This window comes from Pristis pectinata, chromosome 29 (genome assembly GCF_009764475.1).
Source record: "Pristis pectinata isolate sPriPec2 chromosome 29, sPriPec2.1.pri, whole genome shotgun sequence".
NCBI classification, from domain to species: Eukaryota; Metazoa; Chordata; class Chondrichthyes; order Rhinopristiformes; family Pristidae; genus Pristis; species Pristis pectinata.
In genome coordinates, this window is record NC_067433.1 from 5,430,770 (window position 1) to 5,456,689 (window position 25,920).

Below are 25,920 nucleotides of genomic sequence, written 5' to 3' on the forward strand. Positions count from 1 at the left end.
CTGCTTGATATTCTGTGGTTTAGATATTTCAAAAGGGATAGGGAAGGGGGTAGAAGGGGTGGGGGTGGCATCGGCATCGCTAATCAGAGAGAATACCCCAGCTGTAGGAAGGAAGGACATCATAGAAGGATCATCTATTGAGTCAGTGTGGGTGGAAGTCAGAAACAGGAAGGGAGCGATCACTCTATTGGGAGTATTCTATAGGCCCCCAAATAGCTATTGGGACACTGAGGAACAGATAAGTAGGCAGATTTTGGAAAGGTGCAAAAATAACAGGGTTGTTGCCATCGGTGACTTCCCTAATGTTGATTGGTACTTCCTTAGCGCAAAAGGTTTAGATGGGGCAGAATTTGTTAGGTGTGTACAGGAAGGATTCCTGACACAGTATTTGGACAGGCTGACTTGAAGAGAGGCCATGCTGGATCTGGTATTAGGCAATGAACCTGGTCAGGTGTCAGATCTCTCGGTGGGCGAGCATTTCTGGGATAGTGATCACAATTCCCCGATCTTTAGCATAGCCTCGGACAAAGATAGGAGCAGAAATTATGGGAAAGTATTTAATTGGGGGAGGGAAAATTACGATGGTATTAGGCAAGAACCTGGGAGCGTAAACTGGGAATAGATGTTCTCTGGTAAATGCACTGCAGAAATTTGGAGGTTGTTTAGGGACCACTTGCATGGGGGTCTAGATAGGTTTGTCCCACTGAGACGAGGAAATGATGGTAGGGTGAAGGAACCATGGATAACGAGAGATGGAAGGTTTAGTCAAGAGGAAGAAGGAAGCATATTTAAGATTTAGCAAGCAAAAATCAGATAGGGCTCTTGAGAGTTATAAGCTAGCTAGGAAGGAGCTTAAGAAGGGACTTAGGAGAGCTAGAAGGGGACATGAGAAGGCCTTGGCAAATAGGGTTAAGGAAAGCCCTAAGGCATTCTAAGATCTTTATTAGTCATGTACATCGAAACACACAGTGAAATGCATTTTTTGCGTACTGTTCTGGGGGGCAGCCCGTAAGTGTCGGCACGCTTCTGGCACCAACATAGCGTGCCCACAACTTCCTAACCTGTGTGTCTTTGGAATGTGGGAGGAAATTGGAGCACCCGGAGGAAACCCACGCAGACACAGGGAGAACGTGCAAACTCCTTACGGACAGCGGCCGGAATTGAACCCGGGTTGCTGGCGCTGTAAAGCGTTATGCTAACCACTACACTACCGTGCCTGCCCACACATATGTGAGGAACAAGAAGATGACTAGGGAGAGGGTAGGACCACTCAGGGATAAGGGGGGTAAAATGTGTCTGGAGGTGAAGGAGGTAGGGGAGTTCCTAAATTAATATTTTGCTTCAGTGTTCACCAGGGAGAGGGACTTGGACGAATGTGAGATTAGCGTAGAACGGGCAAATGTGTTGGAGCATGTCAAAGTTCAGAAAGAAGCAGTGTTGGAGCTACTAAAAAACATTAGGATAGATAAGTCCCTGGGGTTGAACAGGATATACCCGAGGTTACTATGGGAAGCAAGGGAAGAGATTGCTGGAGAGTTAACAATGACATCTAAGAGTCCTCCCTGGCCACAGGAGTGATACCAGAGGATTGGAGGATGGTGAACGTCGTTCCATTGTTCAAGAAAGGTAAAAGGGATAATCCTGGGAATTATAGACCAGTAAGTCATAGGGACAGGATGTATGAGCATTTGGAGAAGCATAGCCTTATTAGGGATAGTTAACATGGCTTTGTGAAAGGCAGGTCATGCCTCACAAGCTTAATAGAGTTTTTTGAGGAAGTGACAAGGCAAATTGATGAAGGTAGTGCAGTGGATGTATATATGGATTTTAGTAAGGCATTTGACAAGGTTCCCCTTGGTAGCTCATTTAGAAAGTCATGAGGTATGGGATCCATGGAAAATTAGCTGTGTGGATTCGATATTGGCTTGCCCACAGAAGGCAAAGGGTGATTGTAGAAGGGGAGTATTTGACCTGGAGGTTGGTGGCTAGTGGTGTTCTGCAGGGATCTGTTCTGGGACCCCTACTTTTTGTGGGGTTTTTTTTATAAATGATTTGGATGAGGAAGTGGAAGGATGGGTTGTAAGTTTGCAGATGACACGAAGGTTGGTGGTGTTGTATAGTGAAAAAGGTTGTCGTAGGTTGCAACGGGATTTAGACAGGATGCAGAGCCAAGCAGAGAAGTGGCAGATGGAGTTCAACCCGTAAAAGTGTGAAGTGATACACTTTGAAAGAACGAACTTGGAGGCAGAGTACAGGGTTAATGGCAGGATTCTTAGCAGTGTGGAGGAACAGAGAGATCTTGGGGTCCAAGTACATAGATCCCTCAAAGTTGTCTCACAAGTGGAATGGATAGGGCAGTTGAGAAGGCTTATGGTGTGCTGGCCTTCATTAGCTGTGGGATTGCATTCAAGAGCCGAGAGGTAATTTTACAGTTCTATAAGACTCTGGTTTGACCACACTTGGAATATTATGTTCGGTTTTGGTCACCACATTATGGGAAGGTTGTGGAAGCTTTGGAGAGGGTGCAGAGGAGATTTACAAGGATGCTCCCTGGGTTGGAGAGCATGTCTTATGAGGAGATGTTGAGCGAGTTAGGGCTTTTCTCTTTGGAGTGACGGGGAATGAGAGGAGTCTTGATAGAGGTATATAAGACTATGAGAGGCATCTACAGAGTGGACAGCCAGCATCTTTTCCCCAGGGTGGCACTGGCCAATACTAGAGGTCACCCATTTAAGGTGCACGGAGGAAAATTCAGGGGAGATGTCAGGTTTTTTACACAGAGAGTGGTGGGTGCCAGGAGAGCACTGCTGGCGGGGTGGTAGGGGCCGATACGATAGGGTCATTTAAGAGACTATTAGATAGGCACATGGACGAAAGAAAAATAGAGGGTTATGAGAGGTGAAGTAGAGAGGGGGATAGATTGAATGGGGATAAGGTTTATATAGGTCGGCACAACATCGTGGGCCAAAGGCCCCCCACTGTGCTGTACTATGTTCTGAATGCAGCACAGTATGACAGATTAAGAAATTGCTCTCTACTGAATGAAAGAACACCAAGAAGTGAGTCTGCCCAGTCTTAACCAAGTTCCAATAAAGTACAAAACTGTACTTGATTTAGTATTAAGTTGATCATCTCACTCAAAAGGCCACAAGATGGCTATTGTGTTTATGGAAAGTAGGGCGCAGTGTTCTGATGACGTGGATGTGGCAAATAATTGCAGTAGGAGGTACTATATCTGACCTGGTAGTGCTTCTGGGTCAGGATATACTGTACAAAGATCTGCATATAGGTCATGCTGGATCTAATTTAGGTGTGCTTGATTTTAACACATGGAATGCTTGATGCTGGCATCTGAAACCTGGAATGAAAAATGCACTGTTCCTTGTACTACACCCTTGTTTTGCTGGATGGACAATTTGCAAGCAAATTTTCTTCTATAAAAAATGGATATTACTATTAAAAAAAAGAGTTGGTAGCATAGATAATGTGTTTTTTTTACTAATCTTTCTGATTTCAAATGTTAAAATATTCAGTGTACTATAATGCACTTTTTTTCAAATATTTCCTCCAGGCCAGATCTGGAGCTTCAATTTAAGTGTTATCATCACGAAGATAGACAGATGAACACAAATTGGCCAGCTTCGGTCCAGGTTAGCGTGAATGCTACGCCCCTCACAATTGAACGAGGTGACAATAAAACTTCCCACAAACCACTCTACTTGAAGCATGTGTGCCAGCCGGGGAGGAACACGATTCAGATCACTGTGACCGCCTGCTGCTGTGTAAGTATGAGTGCTCTCTTGTTAATAGTTTTACTTTATTTTCACCTAACACCGGCACCCTTACTGAATTGTGGTTGTCAGCCACCTCCACACCTCGTGAACTTTGCAATCCGTATCAATTATAAATTCCCCACGTATACTGGCCCCATGTGCAACCTCCTTCTATCTGGTTTCTTCTGCCTTCCCAGTCAGAGTTTCTATGTACACTAGTTTCATCTGCTTCATCATCAATAGAAGATCCGTGCGTTATTTTGGCCCTGTTACCAGGACTCTCCCCTGGTACCTTCTGCTTCCCTTTAAAAACTCCTTTAAACCTATGTATTTGATATAGCTTTGGATGAACTTTCCTTACAGGCCCTCAGCATCGAGCTCTCCTATGTGAACACTTTCTGCATTGAAAATGTAAGCTGCTTGGCTGCAGTGGTGTGTTTGCTTTTCAACATAATCTTAACATACGCTATCCCTCTTTCAAGAGGTGGGATTGTAATGCTCCTATACCTCTCATTCATGTCTTCATTTCTAATATCGCACAATGCAATTTTAATCCACAGCACCCTGCTGAAATTGACAAGTATCTCCCTTTCTCTAAAGCCATGATTTGCTTTTTATGTCTTAAGCATTACCTTACAGTGGCCTCATTGAAATAATAATTTGAGTATGTTATAGAATTCCATAGATTATAAATGAGGTATCTTTAATAATTATGATATGAATAATTCAGGGGATCACTGGGTCTAGTTAGTTCAACAAGATTAGCACTCATTGAAAAATATCAAAGCCCAATATTTGTTCATTAGTGATCCATGTATTTTAGTAGCTGCTCATTATTTAAAGGGATGTGTCTTTCGGAGAATAAACATTAATATGTTCATATTAAAATGCACTGTTATTAATCCATCAGATAGTTAAAATGGCATTGGCAGGAATGTATAAAGTGTATGTTCAACATTTGTAGGCACTGATTGGGAAATCTGCCCAGTTATTACAGTGATGGGTTTATTCAGTCACATCAACAAGGGAAAATAATTTTTCCATAGAAATATTTTTGATAGAATCACCGTAAAAACTACTCAATCCCTACTTAAAGATTGTTGTATGGTATCCAGCCACCATTTCACACATGTACCTGCCAAAGCTAAGTTCAGAGATTGATGAATCATTGTAATGTGAGAGCCTATAAAGGTAAAAAAGCCATCCATTAAAGGTTGGAACATCAGAAGTAAGGGCATTGTGACAGGGTAGGGAACATGGTGATTGCGGTGCTGACAGCTATCCGTGGGGTCGGGATGTGCAGAGTCGGTATGAACATTAGAGGTCCAGTTGGAACGGCAGGAGGTTGAATTCGGGGTTCACTGGAGATTGGACGGTGAGATTGATTGGAGGGCGAGATCAGTGGATGGGGGAAGTCAGTACAATAACTACAAAGATATGTTAAAAAATGGGCCTTTAGGGGCATAGATAAGGTGAATGGGACATAGATAAGGTGAATAGCCAAAGTCTTTTCCCTGGGATAGGGAATACCAAAACTAAGGGTGTAAGTTTAAAGAGAGAAGGGAAAGATTTAAAAGGGACTTGAGGGGCAACTTTTTCACACAGAAGGTGGTGAGTATATGGAACAAGCTGCCAGAGGAAGTGGTAGAGTGGATACAATTACAACAGTTAAAAGACATTTGGACAGTTACATGGATAGGAAAAGCTTAGAGAGATACGAGCCAAATGGGACAAGCTCAGCTAGGTAACTCGGTCAGCATGGACGAGTTAGGCCAAAGGGCCTATTTCCGTGCTGTATGACTCTGTGAATCTATAACTTTAGCTCATTTAGAGCTTAGCCCAGATTAGTGTTGGTAAAACCTCTCTGTTCTGGTAGTGACCAAAGTCTTCACTCCTCAGGACTAAGCTAGTCTAATTCTCCCAGCAGTGCTCCAAGAGGAGAACTACATGTGGCTGGTGTGATTTGGTGCTTGGCTGAAGTGGAAGTTGCATCATTTGCACAAGTGCAGCTCGTGTCAAAAAGAACATGGTCAAATTTCCAGAGTGTGTGAAAAATCTCAAAAGGTTGTTAGTACATTCATGAAAAGTTCAATTTTCAATCAGGCAGCACTGAAATAAACTGCCATGTTTGATCGAATTTAAGCTTCATTAAATCTGACGTAATTTTCCTGTTGTTAGTTAACTCTCATTCTGGTGTTTTTCTTGCAGTCACATCTGTTTGTGCTACAGTTAGTACATAGGCCTTCAGTTCGATCAGTACTACAAGGCCTCCTGAAAAAGAGACTTCTGCCTGCAGAGCACTGTATAACTAAAAGTGAGTATTGTCAGATCCATAATCAGTACTGGTGGAGGCGGGGGGGGTGAAATCATGTTGTTAAGAATTTTCCAAGACCAGAATTATGATTAATGGCAGGAAATAGCCATTGGCTCCAAAGACCCCTTGATCCCTCTTTTCCACAGAACAACTATCCCAAAGACGTGCAGGTTGGTCCATTAATTGGCCATTGTAAGTTGCTGCTAGTGCGTAGGTGAGTGACAGAACGTCGGGGGATGAAGGGAGAATAGAATGGGATTAGTGTAAGATTAGTCTAGACGAAGGGTTGATGGTTGAGGTGGTCCGAAGGGACTGTTTCAGTGCTATGTGCATCTATCATTTCTAATTATACCCTTATAGTTCTCTCTCTCGTGCTCCCCGGAAATACGTTTAATTATATCTTGAACCCATTTGTATTGTCTACTCCAATGTCCTTCTGCAGCAACCTATCCATGGTTTTTAACTTCACATGTTTAAAATTTCCACTGATATCTCCTCCTTCTCCCAACTTCCTAATTTTTTAGCTTTCCAAATCCAATAGCGTCAGTATTGCCTGGATTCATATTTACATTAAGGACCAAGACACCACCACTACCTCCAAGTCCCTCTCCCACTCAAGCACCATCTGATTTGAAAATACATTGCTGTCCTTTCATTGTCACTGGGTCCAAATCTTAAAAGCACTGTGGAATTAAAAGTAAAAGCAGAAGCTGTTGGAAGTGCTCAGCAGGTCCAATGCCACCTGTGGAAAGAGAATGAATGTTAACCTTTCCATAGAAGACTCTTCATCAGAAACACTACCTCTTTCTATTTCCACAGATGCCCTGCGGGGTTTTTCCATATTTTCTGTTTTAATTTTAAACATCTGCTTTTTTTTTATTTTCCTGCACTATGGAATTATCTTCATCAAAGAACTGCAGCTGTTCAAGAAGGCTGCTCACCATCACTTGCTGTAGGCCAATAAACACTGGCCTTGGCACAAACACCATATCCAATAAATAGATGGATAAATGGATGGATAGATAAATAGATGAATGAAAAAAAATAGATAGATAGCACTTTTCTCCTTATGTCCTTTGATTAGGGCAAAATGGAGTTAATTTTCATTGCTGTAACTCAGAAATACCAGTTATCTGTGTTAATCATCAGACGTGTTCCATTTCACACCCACCAGGTTGATAGATTCGGTCCTGGAATTTCCTTGGGTTTTCCCTTGATTGTTGGTGGATACACTGATACACCTTGGATTTTTCCAAAGTTATGGCAATTTAAAAAAATAGCAATTAATGTAGATCAGCACTGTGAAATGATTTAGGATTAAGTCTTAAAATATGCACTCAATGTGGAAGTTCTGCCCTAGTCTGAGATGTCTGAAGTTTATGTTGCTAAAGGCACAAAAGCAAGAGAGGCTTGCATTTCCACTCGTCTATTCATAACCTGAAGTCAGCAATGTTGTGACTATTTTAGTTTAGTGATTTTGACTGAGAGTGAATATTAGCCAGGTTATCAAATGTATCTCACTTCCTATTCTTCAGAGAGTCCACTCAAGAGAGGGAAGTAACCAATGTATTATTTGCCTTATTGCAAAAGGATTTGAACAGAAGTCTTGCTTCAGAAATGTAGGGCCCTGCTGTGACCACATCTGGAATATTATGAACAGGTCTGCTCTGCATATCTAAGGGATGTCACAAACCAGCAACAAAAGAAACACACTGAGCATGATTCAGTGTTAAAAACTATTTTATTAATCACTACTTATGATAATACGTAAAATAAAAGTAAAAAAAATGTTAGTATGTTAGAATTCAAAAATGTTAAACCTCGAACGTTAACCCCAAAATTAAACTCGTCGTGTGTGTGTGTGACAAAGTCCAAAACTCCCAGTTCCGGAATGGTTCTTAAAGTTCAGTTCCGCAAGCCATAAGGTGAAACATGAGCAAGGGCTTCTTCAACAACCACCGTTGTCTGAAGATAAGATGTAGATGTAGAAAAACATAGAGAGAGTACATACGAAATCCAAATGTTCCACGATGGAACCCAAACGACACTCCAGTGTTTACTCGGTAGTGACTTCCTCACCCCGAAAAGCATCCGAACCGTGGTCGTCCACACACAAATACCTGTTTCCTTCTACAGGTCAGCAACAAAGTGAACTCCACCGGATTACTTCCAACTTCCATACATGGATTTCAGTGGCAAACACAGTTATTGTTTCTCATCCATCGATAGAGAAAACAAGCAGGCTGGTGTCTCTCTCCCTTCTCTCTCTCTCTCCTTCTTCTTCTTCTTACTTCTTCAACAACGTCATTACGTCCTTTATCTTCTATTGACGTAAGCACGCCCCACACACACATACACACACACTCTCTAGCTTAAAGGGACTTTCACTGAGTCCGTAACAGGGAGAATGCTGTCAGAATAGACGGAGAATTGATGGGGTGTCCAGAATCAAAGATCACAGTCTCAACATCAAGGGACAGCCATTCTGTACTCTGGGAAAAAAATTCTTCTCCCAAAGAGTAGTGGAATCTTCACGCAAGAGAGCTATGGAGGCTCAGTCAAAGCAGAAAACAATAGATTTTTAGATAATGATGGTGGAAAAATAGCTTAAGAAATTATAGATAGTATTAGATCCAGTGAAGAGAACTATAAAGGGACCAGAGAAGACGGCAAATGTGGATAGAAACACTTATAAATTCAACAAAGGGAAACAAAAAGATTGATCAAGAAGAGGAAGCTTGCAAAGAGCGTAAAAACTGATTAAAAATTTATGTGGATATATGAAGACAAAAAAGATTGGTGAAAACAAATGTCAGAATCAAAGGAATTTATGATTGGGAACAAAGAAAGTGATACATACTTTGGTTCGATCTTCACAAAAGAGGACACGACTATCCTCCCAGAAATGTTGGGGAACTTAGGGTCTAGTGAGGGGAGGAACGGAATGAACTTTGTATTAGAAAGGATATTGATGGGATTGAAGGCCAATAAGTCACGAGGGTCTGACAATCTGCATCCCAGAGCACTAAAGGAAGTGGCCTTAGAAATAATAGATGCAAAGCTTCTATAGACTCTGGAACAGTTCCAGTGGATTGGAAGTAACCCTGCTATTTTAAAGAAAGGAGTTAAAGAAAAAACAAGGAATTATAGACTGGTTAGTCTGTCATTGGTAGCGGGGAAAATGCTGGAGTTCATTATAAAAGGTGGAATTTTTTAAGGATGTAACAGAATAGATAAAGGAGAACCAGTAGGTGTGATGTATTTGGACTTTCAGAAGGCTTTCGATATGGTCCCATCTAAGAGATTAACACGCCAAAATAAAGCACATGGGTTTAGAGGTAAGAGAACTGGTTGGCAGATAGTAAACAAAGAGTAGGGATAAACAAGTCTTTTTCCAATTAGCAGGCAGCGACTGGTGAGCTGTGCTAGGATTCCAACAATTCACAAATGTATATTAAATCATTTAACTGAGGTGATTAATGTAATATCTCCAGGTTTCCATATGACTCAAAGCTGGGTGGAAGTGTGAGCTGTGAGAAGGATGCAGAGAAACTCCAGTGTGATTTGGACAGGTTGAGTGAGTAGGCTGATGCATGGTAGATGCAATGCTACATGGGTAAAAGTGAGGTTATTCACTTTGGTGGCGAAAAACAAGAAGGTAGATTATTATCTGAATGACGATAAGATTGGGAAATGGGACGGTGCAACTAGATCTGGGTGCCCTTGTCTACTAGTCAATGAAAGTAAGCATGCAGGTGGAGCAGGCAGTTGAGCAGGCAAAAGGTATGTTGGCCTTCATGGCAAGAGGATTTCAATTGAGGAGCAGCGTTGTCTTGTTACAGTTGTACAGAGCCTCAGCGAGATCACAGCATGAGTATTACGTGCAGTTTTACATAGAACACTACAGCACAGGAACAGGCCACTGCAAATCATTGGTATATATTAAGAAAGGCAGCAGCCTCCTATACACTTCCCTCCAGTCTGAAAACAACACCTTTCACTACTATTCTCATCTTCCAATTAATTAGCCTGTTATCTACACTGATTGCTACAACGTCTTTTATTCTGTGGCATTCAGCCTTGATGACAAGCCAATAATGTACATTATCAGATGCCTTCTGGAAGTCCACCTGCAGTTCATCAACCCTCTTGGTTCCTTCATCAGAAAACTCTACCAAGTTAGTTAGGCACAATCTGCCTATAACAAACTCCTGCTGGCTTCTTCTGGGCAATGAGTACTAGTCTTCCCAGCAACAATCATAGAACATTACAGCACAGTACAGGCCCTTCGGCCCACGATGTTGTGCCGATATTTTATCCTGCTCTAAGATCTATCTAACCCTTCCCTCCCACATAGCCCCTCCATTTTTCTATTGTTCATGTGGCTAGCTGAGAGTCTCTTAAATGTCCCTAATGTTTCTGCCAATCACATTCTGTTAACAAGTAAAAAAAATAAGCAAAATACAAAATTCTTATAACTTGGCTTTGAGGGAGTAAAATTCGTCAGGATTCTGTGTGATTATGACCTGATGACTCCTATTGTAAGTATTGTGTGTGGATATTGGTGGAAGATAGGAACAAGTTTGGCAGCAATACCCCGAATACTACTGTTTAGATTCACACACAAAGACTATATAATTCATTCTTGGGATGTGACCAGCATTTATTATCTATTCCTGATTGCTTGTCAAGGCTTCTGGAACTGTTGCAGGTCATACAATGAAGGAGCTCCTCAGTGCTGTTAGATTGTAATCTTGTCCAATAATGATATAGCAATAGTCTTTCCAAATCAAGATGGTGTTCAGCTTAGAGGGGAACCTACAGGCAGTGGTGTTCCGATGTCCTTGCTTCCCTTGTCCTTCAAAGGGTCATAGGTTTGGGAGTGGAGAAAACCTAGGTGAGTTATTGCTGTGAATCTTACAGATGCAGCAGTAATCGCCGAACGTAGTATGAGTGAATATTTCAGGTGGTGGTTGGGGTAAGCTATTTGTCCTGAATGGTGTCAAGTATTGTTGGAACCGTACTCCTAGATGGTGGAAAGGTTTTGTGGAGTCTGGAGGTGAGTCACTCACCACAAGATGGACCTATCCTCATAGCTTCAGTATTTACCTGGTGCAGAAAAATATTCTGGTCAGTGGAAACTCTCAGGATATTAATGATGGGTACTTTGTGATGGTAATGGTTAGACTTGCTGTTTTTGGGGCATAGTCATTGCCTAGCACTTATTTAGCATGAATATCACCTGGCTGATGCAATGAAGTACTGCAAAACTGCTAGGAGTTGAAAAGTTACAAAGGCTGTTATTCATTCTACAGGATCCAAGTTGTTTTTAGACAATCTTGTAAATGTTCTTATGTTTATTTTTTCTATCTATCAGTCAAGCGGAATTTCAACAGCAGTGCAGTCTCTTCAGGTAACCCTGGGCTGAATGGGGAGGATGGTGTCGAACAAACAGCAATTAAAGTGTCATTGAAATGTCCGATTACATTCAGACGAATCCAGCTTCCAGCACGAGGACATGACTGTAAACACATACAGGTCAGTAGAACTAACACACTTGCACTGACCTTAAATGTGATACCACTACTGCAGTAACACATGGCTGATATCACGGGGATTTCTCTTCTTTTCCTCATGAACCAGAAATACCACTATTTTAAAATTGGCTTGATTAAGACAGATCTGTAGGGATGGGGAAGGTAGGTATGAGCAAGATTGTATTAGCACCAATCTGATGGAATCCCACTGGATCAAAATAATCCAGGCTCCCATAGATGAGACCACTAGTTGGACTCGGATATTTAAAGTTCTGAAGAAAGATCATCACCCTGAAGCACTAACTTAGCTTCTGTCTCCACAGATGCTGCCCAACCTACTTAGGACTTTGACGTTTTCTGTTTATATTTTAGACTAGGAAATAACTCCAAGTTTGGCATGTGTTATAAGGGTAACCGTGCTGCACTCACAATTCTCAGCCAATTTAGTGTCTTTTGGTGGGAAGGACAGAGGAAGTTGAAATAAATTAACTAATGGAATCTGTGTTGAACTGTGTCTCTGTTAATTGTACAAGGAGCAATATAAAATCCAAAACAAAACAATAAAGGAGGCTGTGAAATAGAGAAAAAGTGAATCAGGCCTTTGTGCATCCTCCAGTCCTGTATTCCTTGATTGACCAGAGTTGTGCATGTCAGAAACAATATTTGGAAATGTTGGTGTTTCTACTTTAACCTTGTTTGCACACTATGGTTTGATGTTTGGGAAACCCAGTTAAAACACATGGAAATAGAGACCATGAGCACTGCTTTCTGTGATCATCATCTGTGAGTATTAGTTAACTTGAGCCCACATAAATGATCAGAGAAATCAGATGACCCATTTTGACAGTTTTGTTGCTAGCTGTCTTGTTTAATTTTTTTTTAATTATCAAAAGTAATTGTGCTCACAGTTTAATGGCATATGTTTCTGTCAGGATGCAATGAGATTTCCAGTGTGTAGAATGCATGTGTCCAACTTGAGCAACACTTTAAAACTATGAACAAAAGAAATTTTATCCTCTGTGTTTCACAACAGAATAATTACTTTCTTCTCCTTATCAGTGTTTTGATCTTGAGTCGTACCTACAGTTGAACTGTGAGCGAGGAACATGGAGATGTCCAGTCTGCAAGTAAGTGCAAAGTGTAACTTGTTCAGTTGCTCTGTTGGAGAATTATATAAAGACTGTCTAAATAAAAAAAGCTTTAAAATAAATAGTTGGTTATAAGTTATGTTTTTAAAAAGACTTTCAATTGTCTTCCCTTTTCTTTCTCAGTCCACCACAGAATTTCTAGGGTACCTAACCTTTTCTTTGTTTCTTAGCTTGGTCAATGAATAATGGCACTTGGAGGGGATGCCATAGCTGCCCTAGTCTTGTCCTTGATATCTGCATACCCCATGGAACACTACACAACAATCTTGGGTTATTTTCCCTTCTATTAGGTCAGTGGCATGACTTTAGCCATGTAGTTTGATCTGTCAGTGTGGCATAAATAGGATTCCACATGCTGACCATTCTGAATTTGGTGAACCCTTTGAAGCAAACTGAATAAAAAAAAAAGAAACGATTGCAACTGAGTTTTTAAACATAGGGACTGATTTTCCTTCCTCAACACAGGTCAGGCCAAACTGAGCGGCACTAAGTCATGGATGTTGCTGCGCTGAGCCTTAGGTGCAAGCCAATCCTAGCAAGCCTTTGCACTGACCAACCCATGGAAACCTGAAGATATAATTTTGGTCACCAGATACATGCCCTTTCTGTTTGATTCATTCACTGGATGTGAGCAAGGCCTGCATTTATTGCCTATCCCTAACTTAAGAAAGCGATGGTATACTATCTTCTTGAATTGCTGCAGTCCATGTGGTTAATATACTCGCACAGTACTGTTGCATAATGACTTACAGGATCTTGATGCAGCAGCAATAAAGGAACAAATATTGCCAACTCAGGACAGTGTGTGATTTGCAGGGGAGCCTGCAGTTGGTGGTGGTCCTGTATGCCTGCTGCCCTTGTACTGAAAGTCATGGGTTTGGGAAGACATGTGGATGAAATACTGGCAAGCTGCTGCCGTTCATCATGTAGATGGTAAACATTGCTGTTTGTGGTGGAGAGAGTGTATGTTAGGGTGGTGATGGGGTACAAATTGTGTATGCTGCTTTGCCTTGCATTGAGTGCTGATGGAGCAGCTCCTCAAGGAAAGTGAAGAGTTTTCTATCATACTGCAGACTTGTTGCAGATGTTGGAACAATGTTGGTGAGTCGTATCCCAAAAAATCACTCTCTCCCCACCCACCACGTCCCCCCTCCATTCCCGACTCTCCCCATTCAACCTTTTCATTATGTGGATGGTGGGAGATGTGATGATAATGCCAGTGAATGACAAGAAGTGCTTAAGCTCTCTTTTGTTGCAAATTATCACTGATCCACACTTGTGTGTCATGATCAAAACTTGCTACTTACCTGCCTAAGCCTGGATCCTGTCCAGGTCTGATTACTGCTGCTGCTGAAGGACAACTGCCAGAAGGCTCAGTGGCCTAAAGATTTCGAGAGTCAGATGAGAAATATACTTAAATCAAAACAAAAATTTATGGTGCTGGAAATCTGAAATAAAAGTGAAATTCCCGGCAGGTCTGGCAGCATGTGTGGAAAGAGAAACATAGAGCAATACAGCACGAAAACAGACCCTTCGGCTCAACCTGTCCATGTCGACCAACATGTCGTGTTCCATGTGACTGCACTGGGTCCATATCCTCTAAAGTTTTCCTATCCATGTACCTGTCAAAATGTCTTTTAAAGATTGTAATTATACCCACCTGTACAACTTCCTCTGGAAGCCTGATCCATATACCCACCACCACCTGTGTGAAAATGTTATCACTCGAGTCTCTGTTAGATCTTTCCCCTCTCGTCTTAAACTTATATCCTCTAGTTTTAGACTTCCCTACCCTGGGAAAAGAACCATGACCAGCCACCTTATCTACGCCCTTCGTGATTTTATATACCTCTCTATAAGGTCAAGTGTTAATGTTTCATGTCCAGGACCCTTTGAAAGTCTTTGATCTGAAATATTAACTCTGTTTCTCTTTCCATTGAAGCTGCCCGACCTGCTGAGTACCTCTAGCATTTTCAGAGAAATGAGCTTGGTCTTTTCATCTCTTTTGTGCGTCATTGCAGGCACCTCAGAACCACTGCAATGGTGGTTCTAACTGGGAGGAAGCATCTGGAAAACCTGATCCCATAGCACTGTATTAGTTTGATATTTCAAGCTGCACTACCTTGTTAACTTTAGTCTTTACTTCTAACAGCAAAACAGCACTACTGGAGGGGCTGGAAGTTGACCAGTATATGTGGGGCATCTTGGCAGCCATTCAAAAGTAAGTGAATATATTGCCATCTTATTTGTAGCACTAACATGTTTCCTTGTTATGGATGTGTGGATAGCCCTAAGGTCACAAGAAACAGGAGCTGCAGTAGCCCATATGGTCCCTCAAATCTGCATTTTGCAGTGTAATTCTGGTCATGGTCAAACTTCTGCCTAAAACTTAACTTTCCTGCAAAATCTCCATATTGCTTAATTCCCCTAAAGATCAAAGCTCTACCTTGAATATACTGAGCAAACTTTGTGGTCAAGAATTCTGATTGGGAAAAAAAAGTCTCCTTATCCTACTGCTAGCAATGATCGATGTAGTGTAAAACATTTCAAATTTGAGGAAGTGTAGGGCATAAGTGGAATCTATCCTCAGACTCTGATTTTACTGGATAAATAGGGAAATCTGATAAAAAGGCTATAAAATGGATATTCTAGTTCAGTGGTGACAAAAGTAGTTTTCTACAACTTCTGCTCCAGCCTTTTACATAAAAGCTGTATGATGCATAGTATGTTAAAGCAATCTGTGTAAAAGGCCAAAATCAGCCTCTATGTTGAGCATTAACAAGCTGTGGATGGTGAATGAAATATTCTGCAAGTTGAAACCCTGATTGATTTTAAATTAGCTCAGACATGAGTGAAAGGCTTTTAAGATTTTATTATGCAATAAAAACGCAAATGGACAAAGCAACAACCACCTCCTAACAGAAGCATTATCAACATTTTGACAACATTTAGCACTGAGCCACAGAAAACAGCATCAGAACAGATGACCAAAAGCCTCGGCAAAAATGTAAGTTTTAAGTAGCTGCTTAAGTTAGAAACGGAATGGTAAGGGCATAGCAACCTGAGAGCACTTGGATAAGAAAATGTTCTGTTTAATTTCACTAGCACGGAGTTTGAGGAGGTTACAATTGACCCTACATGCAGCTGGAGGCCAGTACCGGTGAAGTCGGACATCCACATAAAAGATGACCCAGATGGCCCCATTGCCAAAAGGTGCAAGACGATGAGCCCCAGTCAGATGATCATGCCCAATGTAATGGAGATGATTGCTGCACTAGGTCCAGGAACATCTCCCTATCCATCTCTACCACTACCACCAGGGGGCAACAATAACAGTGACTACACTCATCAGAGTAAGTACATTTGCACAGTTGTGCTTCTCAGACTGGCACAGGGACATTCTACTAGACATAAACTCAGCTTGCTCAGGAAGATCTTTACAGATTCCCAGCAACTGTAAAGTCCTACTAAATTAAGAGGAATAAAGTGAAGAAATCTGAAGTTTTTTTTTGATGTCTGGCAAGATTTCCCTGACATTTCACATCCAAGCCATTTCATCAGCAAAATGGTTGTCCATTCACTTCCTTTCTGTACATTTTTTTTTAAACTGTTGGGTAAATGAAAATATAAATGACACCTCAACATCAGTTCAACTCCATGCAGTAGATTTCTGCCTCACTACTGTTTCTGCCTGTGTCATAAGAACCAAGAAACAGGAGCCAGTCATCCCCTCAAGCGTGCTGTACCTTCAAAAAGTACATGGATGATCCAAGCTTGTCCTGAGCACTAATTTCCTTCTCTCTCTCTCTCTTTACTCCCCAAACCCCTTGTAATTCAAATGTCTGTCAGTCTCTGAATTGAATATATTCAGTGATTCCACTTCTCTAGGTCTCGAGGGCAGAGAATTCCAAAGATTCATGACCTTCTGACTGAAGAAATTCTAATCATCTCCATCTGAAACGGGCAAAGCCTTATTCTGAAGCTATGCCCCTTACTTTAGATACCCCCAATGAGGGGAAATATCCTACCAGCATCCACCCTGTCAATCCCCCTCAATCATGTTTGTGAAAATAAAATCACCTCTCATTCCTCCAAACTTCATTGAATGTAGACCTAATTTATCATCTCGAAGTTCTAGTGTACTCTAACAGCTGCATTAGAAGGATGTTGGTCACCAGTAACAGTCTCTTTCATTAATCCTCCAAAATATTCAGTGGCACCCAAAGCCCAAGACCCTGGGCACACTTTTGCCACCTGGTATTTGGGATATGTGTTCTCTGTGGACTTCTAACATCCAACAAAATCCATTTTCAGTGTGCATACAAATACATATGAGGCCCAAAGTACTAGAAACAGATGTGGCCTCCTTTATTCAAGGGATCCTCACTATATTCACTGTTGCAGCCCAGACAGCAGTTATACTTCATGATCCTTAAAGCAACAATTATTGTTCACAACCTTTATTACATATACTACAGTACTCCTTTCCAAGGTCAATTTGAGGGATCAGAAGCCACAAGCCTGGCATTTTGTTAAGGTGGTGAATAGACTGGAGACTGAGATTTGTGATGATCTTAATTTTTGGTAGTGGTGGGGACAATGGGGACCAGCAGAATCAGTGGGAAGGGCTATTATGAACTGGCAGAATCAAGGGTTGGGGAGGCATATTGGGAGCTGAGACTCGAGCAGTGTAGACAGCAAACTATAGACGTATGGGTGTAGTGATGTGGGGGGGGGGGGGGGGGGTGTGGAATGTCCTTGCAGAGCAATGCCAGAGAACATGTTGGAGGGTGTAATGTGAAGTTTGAAATATTTCACTCACATGGCACACTTCCTAGTCCAGCACTGTGAATGAAGACTGCTCTGTCCCAAGAGTGCCCAACAATGGGTGTTTGGGAATGGCCTGGCCAAAGTTACAGCCCAAGAGGAGTGTTGCACATTGGATGATTTCATTCCATGTGCCCCTAACATGCAAGTCACATCAGGGGCATAAGGATAGCATTTGTATGGAAGTAACCAGTTGTATTCCTGAAATGATTCAGGGGTGGTCATTATAATATTTCACTCTGAAGAAAAAAATCATTTTCAACTGCACAATGCTGAAAAATATCGGTGTTTTGCCATTAACTTTGAGGCACATAATCCATAATTTTTATGTAGTTACATATTTTTATGTAGCTTACACAACAGGAGCATCAGTTCTTATTTTTTAAGAACTGGAGCACATTCCTGTGTTAGAACCAGTGGCCAGGCCAAGTCTAAAAATAAATTGATTTTGTTGGATGAAATCAGGATTAACCATCTCCTCGCCCCACTACATTTATGTTGTCTGCTTTACTCCATTGTCTCAATGCAGAGCTTTTAGAATTAAAACATATTTATATCAGTGGTCATTTAATAACTCAGCCAAAATCAAATTTACTGTTATATAAATATTATTTTATATTTAACCATAAGTTGATTATGTTTGTCTTCATGTGAAGTCACTGATTTTACTACAAAATGATCCCAGTTTATCTTTTATTTTTATTAAATTTCATCAATCCACTTGGGATAAGATGAACTGTATGTTTATCAGCAGTTTGAGTGTAACAGCAAGTCGTATTGCAACTATATATTTTGTACTTTTCTGCTCTTTTTCCTTAATAAAATGCCACAGGATACTTGATACAATTGTTTATATTGAAAGGTTAAAGCAAAGGCATGGTAAATTGAGATACAAACTTCAATTTTGACTTAACCCAGTCAACAAGGCCAAGATGGATCTGATTTAAAGATCTGATCTTACACCCCATGCTCATTTTAATGGAACATGAAATCAGCTAGTCAAGCAGCATCTGTGGAAAGACAAACCAGTTAATGTTTTGGAACAAAAAAACGAACAGCTGGAGGAACTCAGTGGATTGAGCAACATCTGTGGGGTCCTGATACAGGGTCTCAACCTGAAATGTCATTCTTCCACCCCACAGATGCTGCTTGATCTGCTGAATTCCTCCAGCAGTTTGTTTTTTGCTCCAGATTCCAGTATCTGCAGTCTCTTGTGTCTCCAGTTAATGTATCAGGTTAGAGACCCTTCCTCAAAACTGGGGAAGAGGGGAGGGGTTACAGTTTTCAAAACAGAGCTGGGAGGAGGAGTGAGGTGTAAAAGAAATGGCTATGTGAAAATTGGTTAAAACAGATCAGGTGATGAGCATAAGTACTAACCATTAGGGAGGCATTTTATAGAAATGAGTGAGAAAAGAACATGAGCATGATAATGAGCAACAATGACAGAGCAGTTTACCTGAAGTTCACTCCAGAGGTTGCAAAGTGCTCAAAGCAGAGCTGGGGGAATGTGTATAACCTCTCTATAACCCCTCCTATCTCTCCATAAAGATAGGACCCATCCTATCTGAAGGAGGAAGGAATGTTAACTGGTTTCTCTTTCCACAGATGTTGCTTGACTGGCTGAGTTCTTCCAGCATTTTCTGTTTTAATCTCAGATCCCAGAATCTGCAGTTTTTATTTGTTTTCCTTGAAGTAAATCAGGGTATGTAGTGGGTACCCACCTATTCCCACTATATGAGGTGGATTAAAATTGAGGCTTTAGTTATTGAGTGATCCTGGTCTTGGGTTTTAAAAGCAATGTTTACAAAAGGAAGGGAATAATAATGGAAAGGTGGAGTTGCACAGTTCTGAGATGTCATGAAAAAGAATGAGTGGAAATCCAAACAAGACAACAAATCTTGATTACATTCTCACAGTATTAGATCAAGGGAAAAGTTATTGGATAAGGGCATTTCAAGCTGAAATAACAGAAAACTAGTTAAGCACTTAACCTTCACGTAACCAGCAGTATTGTGCATGTGCAAATGGCGAAGAGTAGGGTTTGATTAATAAAAATACTGTTGAAAAATCTAGGCCAATGTCAAAGACATAAGGAGCCACTTGCAGCCATCAAATCAGCAGCAACAAATTGAATTCTGATTCCACACATTGCTGCTGATTTATAGGGCCAGGACTTAAGTTGGCACAGTGTTGGCTGCTAGTATACATTACTTTGTTGCACAGACAGAATTGCCTTTGAAGAGGATATTAAAGTCCAAAACTTGTGTGCAGAAGATAGTGATGGGTGCAGTAACTGTGCTAAGAATCCAAAATCCTGCAGAGGATGCAGATATTTCCTGGGGCAGGATTTCCAAATAGGGTGGAGAGGAATTCCTATCCAGTGGACTGAGTTTCCTTGAACACTGAGTTTTAACTCCAAAGTATGGATGTTTACTTTTATAGCAGCACCCCTCCTTGGAAGCCAACCTCATTGACAGGTTTGGCTCCCCATCAAACAGTGAACACTGCAGAAGAGCCTGCAGCTCAGGAATGGGTATTTGCTGTTCATATTGTCAATCTGGATTGTAAAATCTGTGGAGGTGTATACCATGTGGTAAGAATATCTTAACTGTGTAACATGTTTGAAATACTGATTGATACAGGCCTATTTTAAGGCAGGAGCAGGTTTAAGGATGATTGAAGCATATAGTACAACGTTAAGGTGTATTTGGTTAAGTGTGCTTTTCCCTGTGGTACAGTATATATTACACTGAGAACTGGTGACAACACTGCTTTTTATTTTCAACAGATTCTGTTTATTCTGGGCAGGGGAACTTTCCCGATTTTCCCCATGGCACTGTTACCAACACATCTATTAATGAGTTTATGCATGGGCCACCACTGAGCTACCCATCAGATATCCCAAATATGACTCCTGACAAGCCCCTTGGACACTCCATGTCAGATCAGGTAAGTCTTTGCACCTCCATGTCTCTTGCATCAGTAGCTGTGTCCTTATAGATTAGTTACCGCAGAACTGAGTAGTTACAGTGCTAAAGAACACCTCCTTAACTGTATCAGAGACCACAATTCAAGAATTTCATTCAGTACTTTGACCACTCTTAAAAATATCAAATCTCATTAATGTTAATGTGGAGTTTATTATTATTCTCTTCTAGAAAGCTGAGAAACAGCCTGTATCTTGTTTCTTTATAATTTCACTTACCTTAGGAGATAACATTAAATCAATAGTGATGTAGATACCTCCAGATATATAGGGCTGGTAGCAAATTAAATAGGTGCAACTGACATTGTTGAATTCTGTTTAGCCTCTGGGTTTATTGATGACATCGTATCAAAAGTGTAATCAATCCTGAACAAATTGGCAAGTTGCTCCTCTACCAACCTGCTCTCCCTCTCAAAAACCACCACAACAAGCAGCGTCTAAGGCAAGACTCTGAAAAGTACAGATCTTCTGCGCCAGTTCTCAGTGAGCATACATGCCATGAAATTGCCCACTGCCTCGAGTGTGCCTGTTTTTAGACAATTAAGAAAAAGGGTGTTTGTAGATTGAGACTTAAAACCTGACACCAAACTCAGTCTACAGAAGCAGTAATGATCCCCACCCTCCTGTACATTTCAGAGATGTTGTCAGGTTTAATTATGTTATGGCACTGTTTGCTTGTTTAAGTTCCTGCTAATGATACATCCTGTAGTAATGTTGTTCAGCTGGTGGCACTTAGCTGCAAATGACCTGGGGATCCATTCCTTTATGTGCACTTGCACCCCACAAGCACCACTGTTGAAACTTATACAGAGTGGAGCTGTGTGAAGAATGGATTCAGCCGACCCATGAGAGAGGGAGTTTGCTCTAAGATTCACTAAGAGAGGCTTCAAGAGGAACAGCTAGGCAGGAAAGAGCACCACAGAGACCCTACAGGCTTACGGTTAGAGGTTGCTTGGAAGATCTCTGCTTAGTCTGAAATGCCTCCACCTCCAGTCTAGGTGTGTGCGCGCTTTGGGGAAGCCTGCAATGCCAGAAATTCCTTATGCCCAGTCTCATCCTCAGGGCAGTAGGAAAAGTAAATTAAGTCTCTCCGTGAGTATAGAGCTTGGATACTCCCCGAAGGTAGCAGCTGGCAGCAAATCATGAGATGTGGCCTGGAATAATCGACTGCAGTGAGTTTAGAGTGAAAGTAACCTTGATCTTGACTGTAGGAGCAGAATTAGTTTATTATCATTGTCTTACTTGACGTGAAATGTGTTGTTTTGCAGCAGCAGGTACAGTGCAAAGACATAAAAAAAAAATTACAAAATAAATAAATAGTGAAAAAAAAGGAACAATGAGGTAGAGTTCATGGATTCTTGGACTGTTCAGAAATATGATGGAGGAGGGAAAGAGGCTGCTCCTGAATCGTTGAGTGTGGGTCTTCAGGCTCCTGTACCTCCTTCCTGATGGTAGTAACGAGAAAAGGGCATGTCCCAGATGGTGAGGGTCCTTAATGATGGATGCCACCTTCTTGAGGCACCGCCTCTTGAAGATATCCTTGATGGTGGGGAGGGTTGTGCCCGCGATGGAGCTGGCTGAGTCTACAACCCTCTGCAGCATCTTGTGATCCTGTATATTACAGCCTCCATACCAGGGTGTGATGCAACCAGTCAGAATGTTCTCCACTGTACATCTATGGAAATTTGCAAGTCTTTGATGAAATACCAAATCTCCTCAAACTCCAAATGAAGTAGAGCCACTGGCGTGCCTTGTTCATGATTGCATCAATGTGTTAGGCCCAGGACAGATCCTTGGAGATGTTGACACCCAGGAACTTAAAGCTGCTCACCCTTTCTACTGCTGACCCTTCAATGAGGACTGGTGTGTGTTCCCCCGACTTCCCCTTCCTGAAGTCCACAATCAATTCCTTGGTCTTGCTGATGTTGAGTGCAAGGTTGCTATTGCAACACCACTCAACCAGCTGATCTATCTCACTCCTGTATGCCTCCTTATTGCCATCTGAGATTTTACCAACAACAGTGGTGTCAACTCCAAATATATAAATGGTGTTTGAACTGTGCTTAGCCACACAATCATGAGTGTAGAGAGAGTAGAGCAGTGAGCTAAGCATGCATCCTTGAGGTGCACCTGTGTTGATTGTAGGCGAGGAGATGTTATCACTGATCTGTACTGACCGGTCTCTCGATGAGGAAGTCAACGATCCAGTCGCAAAGGGAGGTACGGAGGCCCAGGTTTGGAAGCTCATTGATTAATACTGAAGGGATGATGGTATTGAATGCCGAGCTGTAATCGATAAACAGCAGGCTGACGTATGTTTTGCTGTTATCAAGATCCTCCAAAGCAGAGTGGAGAGCCATTGAGATTGCATCCACAGTAGACCTTTTGCGGCAGTAGGCGAATTGCGGCGGTAGGCGAATTGCAGTGGGTCCAGATCCTTACTCAGTGCGGAGTTATTTCTTGCCATAACCAACCTCTTGAAGTAATTCATTACGGTAGATATGAGTGCTACCAGTCGATAGTCATTGAGGTAGCTCACCCTACTCTTCTTGGGCACTGGTATGATTGCTGCCCTTTTGAAGCAGATGGGAACCTCACACCACAGCAGTGAGAGGTTGAAGTTGTCTTTGAACACTCCAGCCAGTTGGTTGGCACAGATTTTCAGTACCCGGCCAGGCACACTGTTGGGGCCTGATGCATTGTAAAGGTTCACACTCTTGAAGGATGTTCTGACATCGACCTCCAAGACAGAGATCACAGGGTTGCTGAATGCTGTGGGGATTCGCACAGGTGTACTGTTATTCTCCCTTTCAAAGCATGCAAAAAAGGGTATTGAGCTCATCAGGGAGTGAAGCATCACTGCAATTTATGCTGTTAGGTTTCACCTTATAGGAAGTAATGGCATGCAGACCCTGCCACAGCTGTCATGCATCTGACTCTCTAATTTCACATACAATTGCCTTTTTGCTCTTACAATGGCCTTCTGTAGGTCATATCTGGACTTCTTGTAGGATTCTGGATTGCCGGTCTTTAGTGCCACAGATCTAGCCCTCAGCAGACTGCGAATCTCCTGATTCATCCAGGGCTTCTGGTTTGGGAAAACTCAGTACGTTCATGAAGGCACACACTCATCCACGCAGGTCTTGATGAAGTTGGTGACAGCTGTGGCATATTCATTCAGATCCGAAGATGAGTCCCTGAATATGGTCCAGTCTGATTCAAAGCAGTCCTGTAAAAGTTCCTCCACCTCCCTTGACCATACCTTTATGGTCCTCACCACTGGCGCTGTAGTCCTCAGTCTCTGCCTATATGTCAGGAGTAGAAGTACAGCCAGGTGATCGGACTTGCCAAAGTGCAGGTGCGGGATGGCATGGTAAGCATTCTTGATGGTGGTGTAACACTGATCAAGCATGTTGGCTCTTCTGGTTCAGCAGGTCACATAGGTGAGTCTAGTCACATAAGTTATACTTGAGGCTACATTTGAGGTAGCTGGCAGTTGCGGCAGTGATAACCATTTTGGTGAAGCATACCCTACATAGATAGGAGCATGGATCCTTGTAAACCCTGATGAATAAGGTTTTCAGTGACAAGCTCTGCCATGCCTTCACCCATATGGTCTTCATGCCTCAGATACTTCTGTTTCATTTTCATGTCATTCACAAAAAGAGCTTTAGGTGTAAATTTTCTAAAAACTGTACATGCTGGAATTCTGAACTAAAAACAGAAAATATTGGAAACATTCAGCAAGTCAGGCAGCATCTATGAAAGTGAAACATTTCATATTTGGTCGAAGAATACTTGGTATTAAGTGTGAGCAGTCTTTAGAGTAAGCAGTGAGGCTGCAGAGTGCTGTGGAGCAATTTGGCAATGAACATAATTTGAGTATGATTGGTTCCTTAAACCACATGGTTTCAGGGGAAACAGCAGTAGTAAAAGTTGGTTGTCCTGTGAGTAAGAAACAACTGTCCTTTTATAAATTGTTGCTGGTGTCTTTGGGACACATTTCATGCTGTAACTAAATCTCTGGCACTAACAAAAAACTGATGAAAAGTCAGGAATCTGATTTCCCCCTCGTGGTACTGATGTCACTGCTCTGCTTTTCCCTCCTATTATATTGGGCTTCCCCTTTTCCTGTCTTCAGTCCTGAAGAAGGGTCCTGACCTGAAACGTTGACCACCTACTTTTCTCCATGGATACTGCCTGGCCTGCTGAGTTCCTCCAGCATCATAGTATTTTAGATTTCAGCATCTGCAGTTCTTTGTTCCTCTGGTTAGACTCTTGTGTTGATGATGCCATTTGTGTGGCACATTTATTACTTGCCATGAATTGCCTGTGCCAGAAAGTTGTGATGAATTTGTTGAATGTAGGCAGGAATCGCCTTATTTTTTGGCAAGTTGGAAATAAAATTGACATTGAGCTATGAGCATCAAACATCCCTTTCTGACTTTATAATAAGAGAAAAGTGGCTGATGAGACAGCTGAAGCTGGTTGATATCAAGTATAGATTTGATCTGCCCATGTTGTGCTTAGGTTGGGTCGTCCCTTTGTAGGACACTTCCTCCATTACATCGTTGTGCTTCCCTGAACTACTGGTCAATCATTTTAATTGTCCACACTGCTTTCCCCTCTGAACACTGTCCTTGGGTTACCACATTTCTCGCTGTTCTAATGAAGTTCAAGGATTCAAAGGCCCAACCTTTGGGCACACTACAGCCTTTCATACACAGCACCCAAGTTCCACAATGTCAAATCATGTCCATTTCTCCCATTTTCTTAATTGAACTCCCGTTGTTTTTCTGCCTGCTGTATGTTTTCACCATTCTCTTTTTATTTCAGATTGGCAGCATTAAGTAATAGGCTTCTATAATGTTTTGTACCTCAGTTCTACAATTGTTTTTCATCTTCTCTGCTTTCATTCATGGCCTTCTGTTTACATCTGTGATCAATAAGCCTTCACCACACTGTGCTGGATAGCACCACAAGTGTCATTCAGTCTCTTGTTCTCCACCCTATGACATTCTCTTTATTCCCTCCAACCCTCCCCCTTTCTCTGCAACTTAACACGTTTGATTTCTAACTTCTCACAATTTTTATGAAGGTCATCTACCTAAAACATTAACTGTGTGTGTGTGTGTGTGTCTCTCTCTCCACAGATGCTGCCTGATAAATAGAGTTCTTCCAGCATTCTGATTTTATTTCAGATTTCCAGCTTCTGGAGTTTTTTTTTGCTTTCCTATCTTTTGCTTATTTTGTGGCCATTGCCACCCACTTTTACCTTGTACTATCACCAACGTTAGTTCATCTCTCCATCTTACACCCTTTCCCCTCTGTAGTT

At 41.7% G+C, this 25,920-nt stretch overlaps 1 protein-coding gene across 7 annotated transcripts in view; it reads left to right on the forward strand.

The window, feature by feature from the left end:
* LOC127584274 (zinc finger MIZ domain-containing protein 1-like) overlaps nt 1-25,920 on the forward strand; it is a 239,396-nt gene that overhangs the window by 191,915 nt on the left and 21,561 nt on the right. For all 7 annotated transcript variants that reach the window (XM_052040924.1, XM_052040925.1, XM_052040929.1 and 4 more), the window contains 7 exons: nt 3,572-3,782; nt 5,982-6,087; nt 11,465-11,625; nt 12,684-12,751; nt 14,925-14,993; nt 15,878-16,125; nt 20,388-20,548. In XM_052040924.1, the coding sequence (XP_051896884.1) occupies nt 3,572-3,782; nt 5,982-6,087; nt 11,465-11,625; nt 12,684-12,751; nt 14,925-14,993; nt 15,878-16,125; nt 20,388-20,548 (1,024 nt within the window). The remainder of the gene's footprint in view (nt 1-3,571; nt 3,783-5,981; nt 6,088-11,464; nt 11,626-12,683; nt 12,752-14,924; nt 14,994-15,877; nt 16,126-20,387; nt 20,549-25,920) is intronic.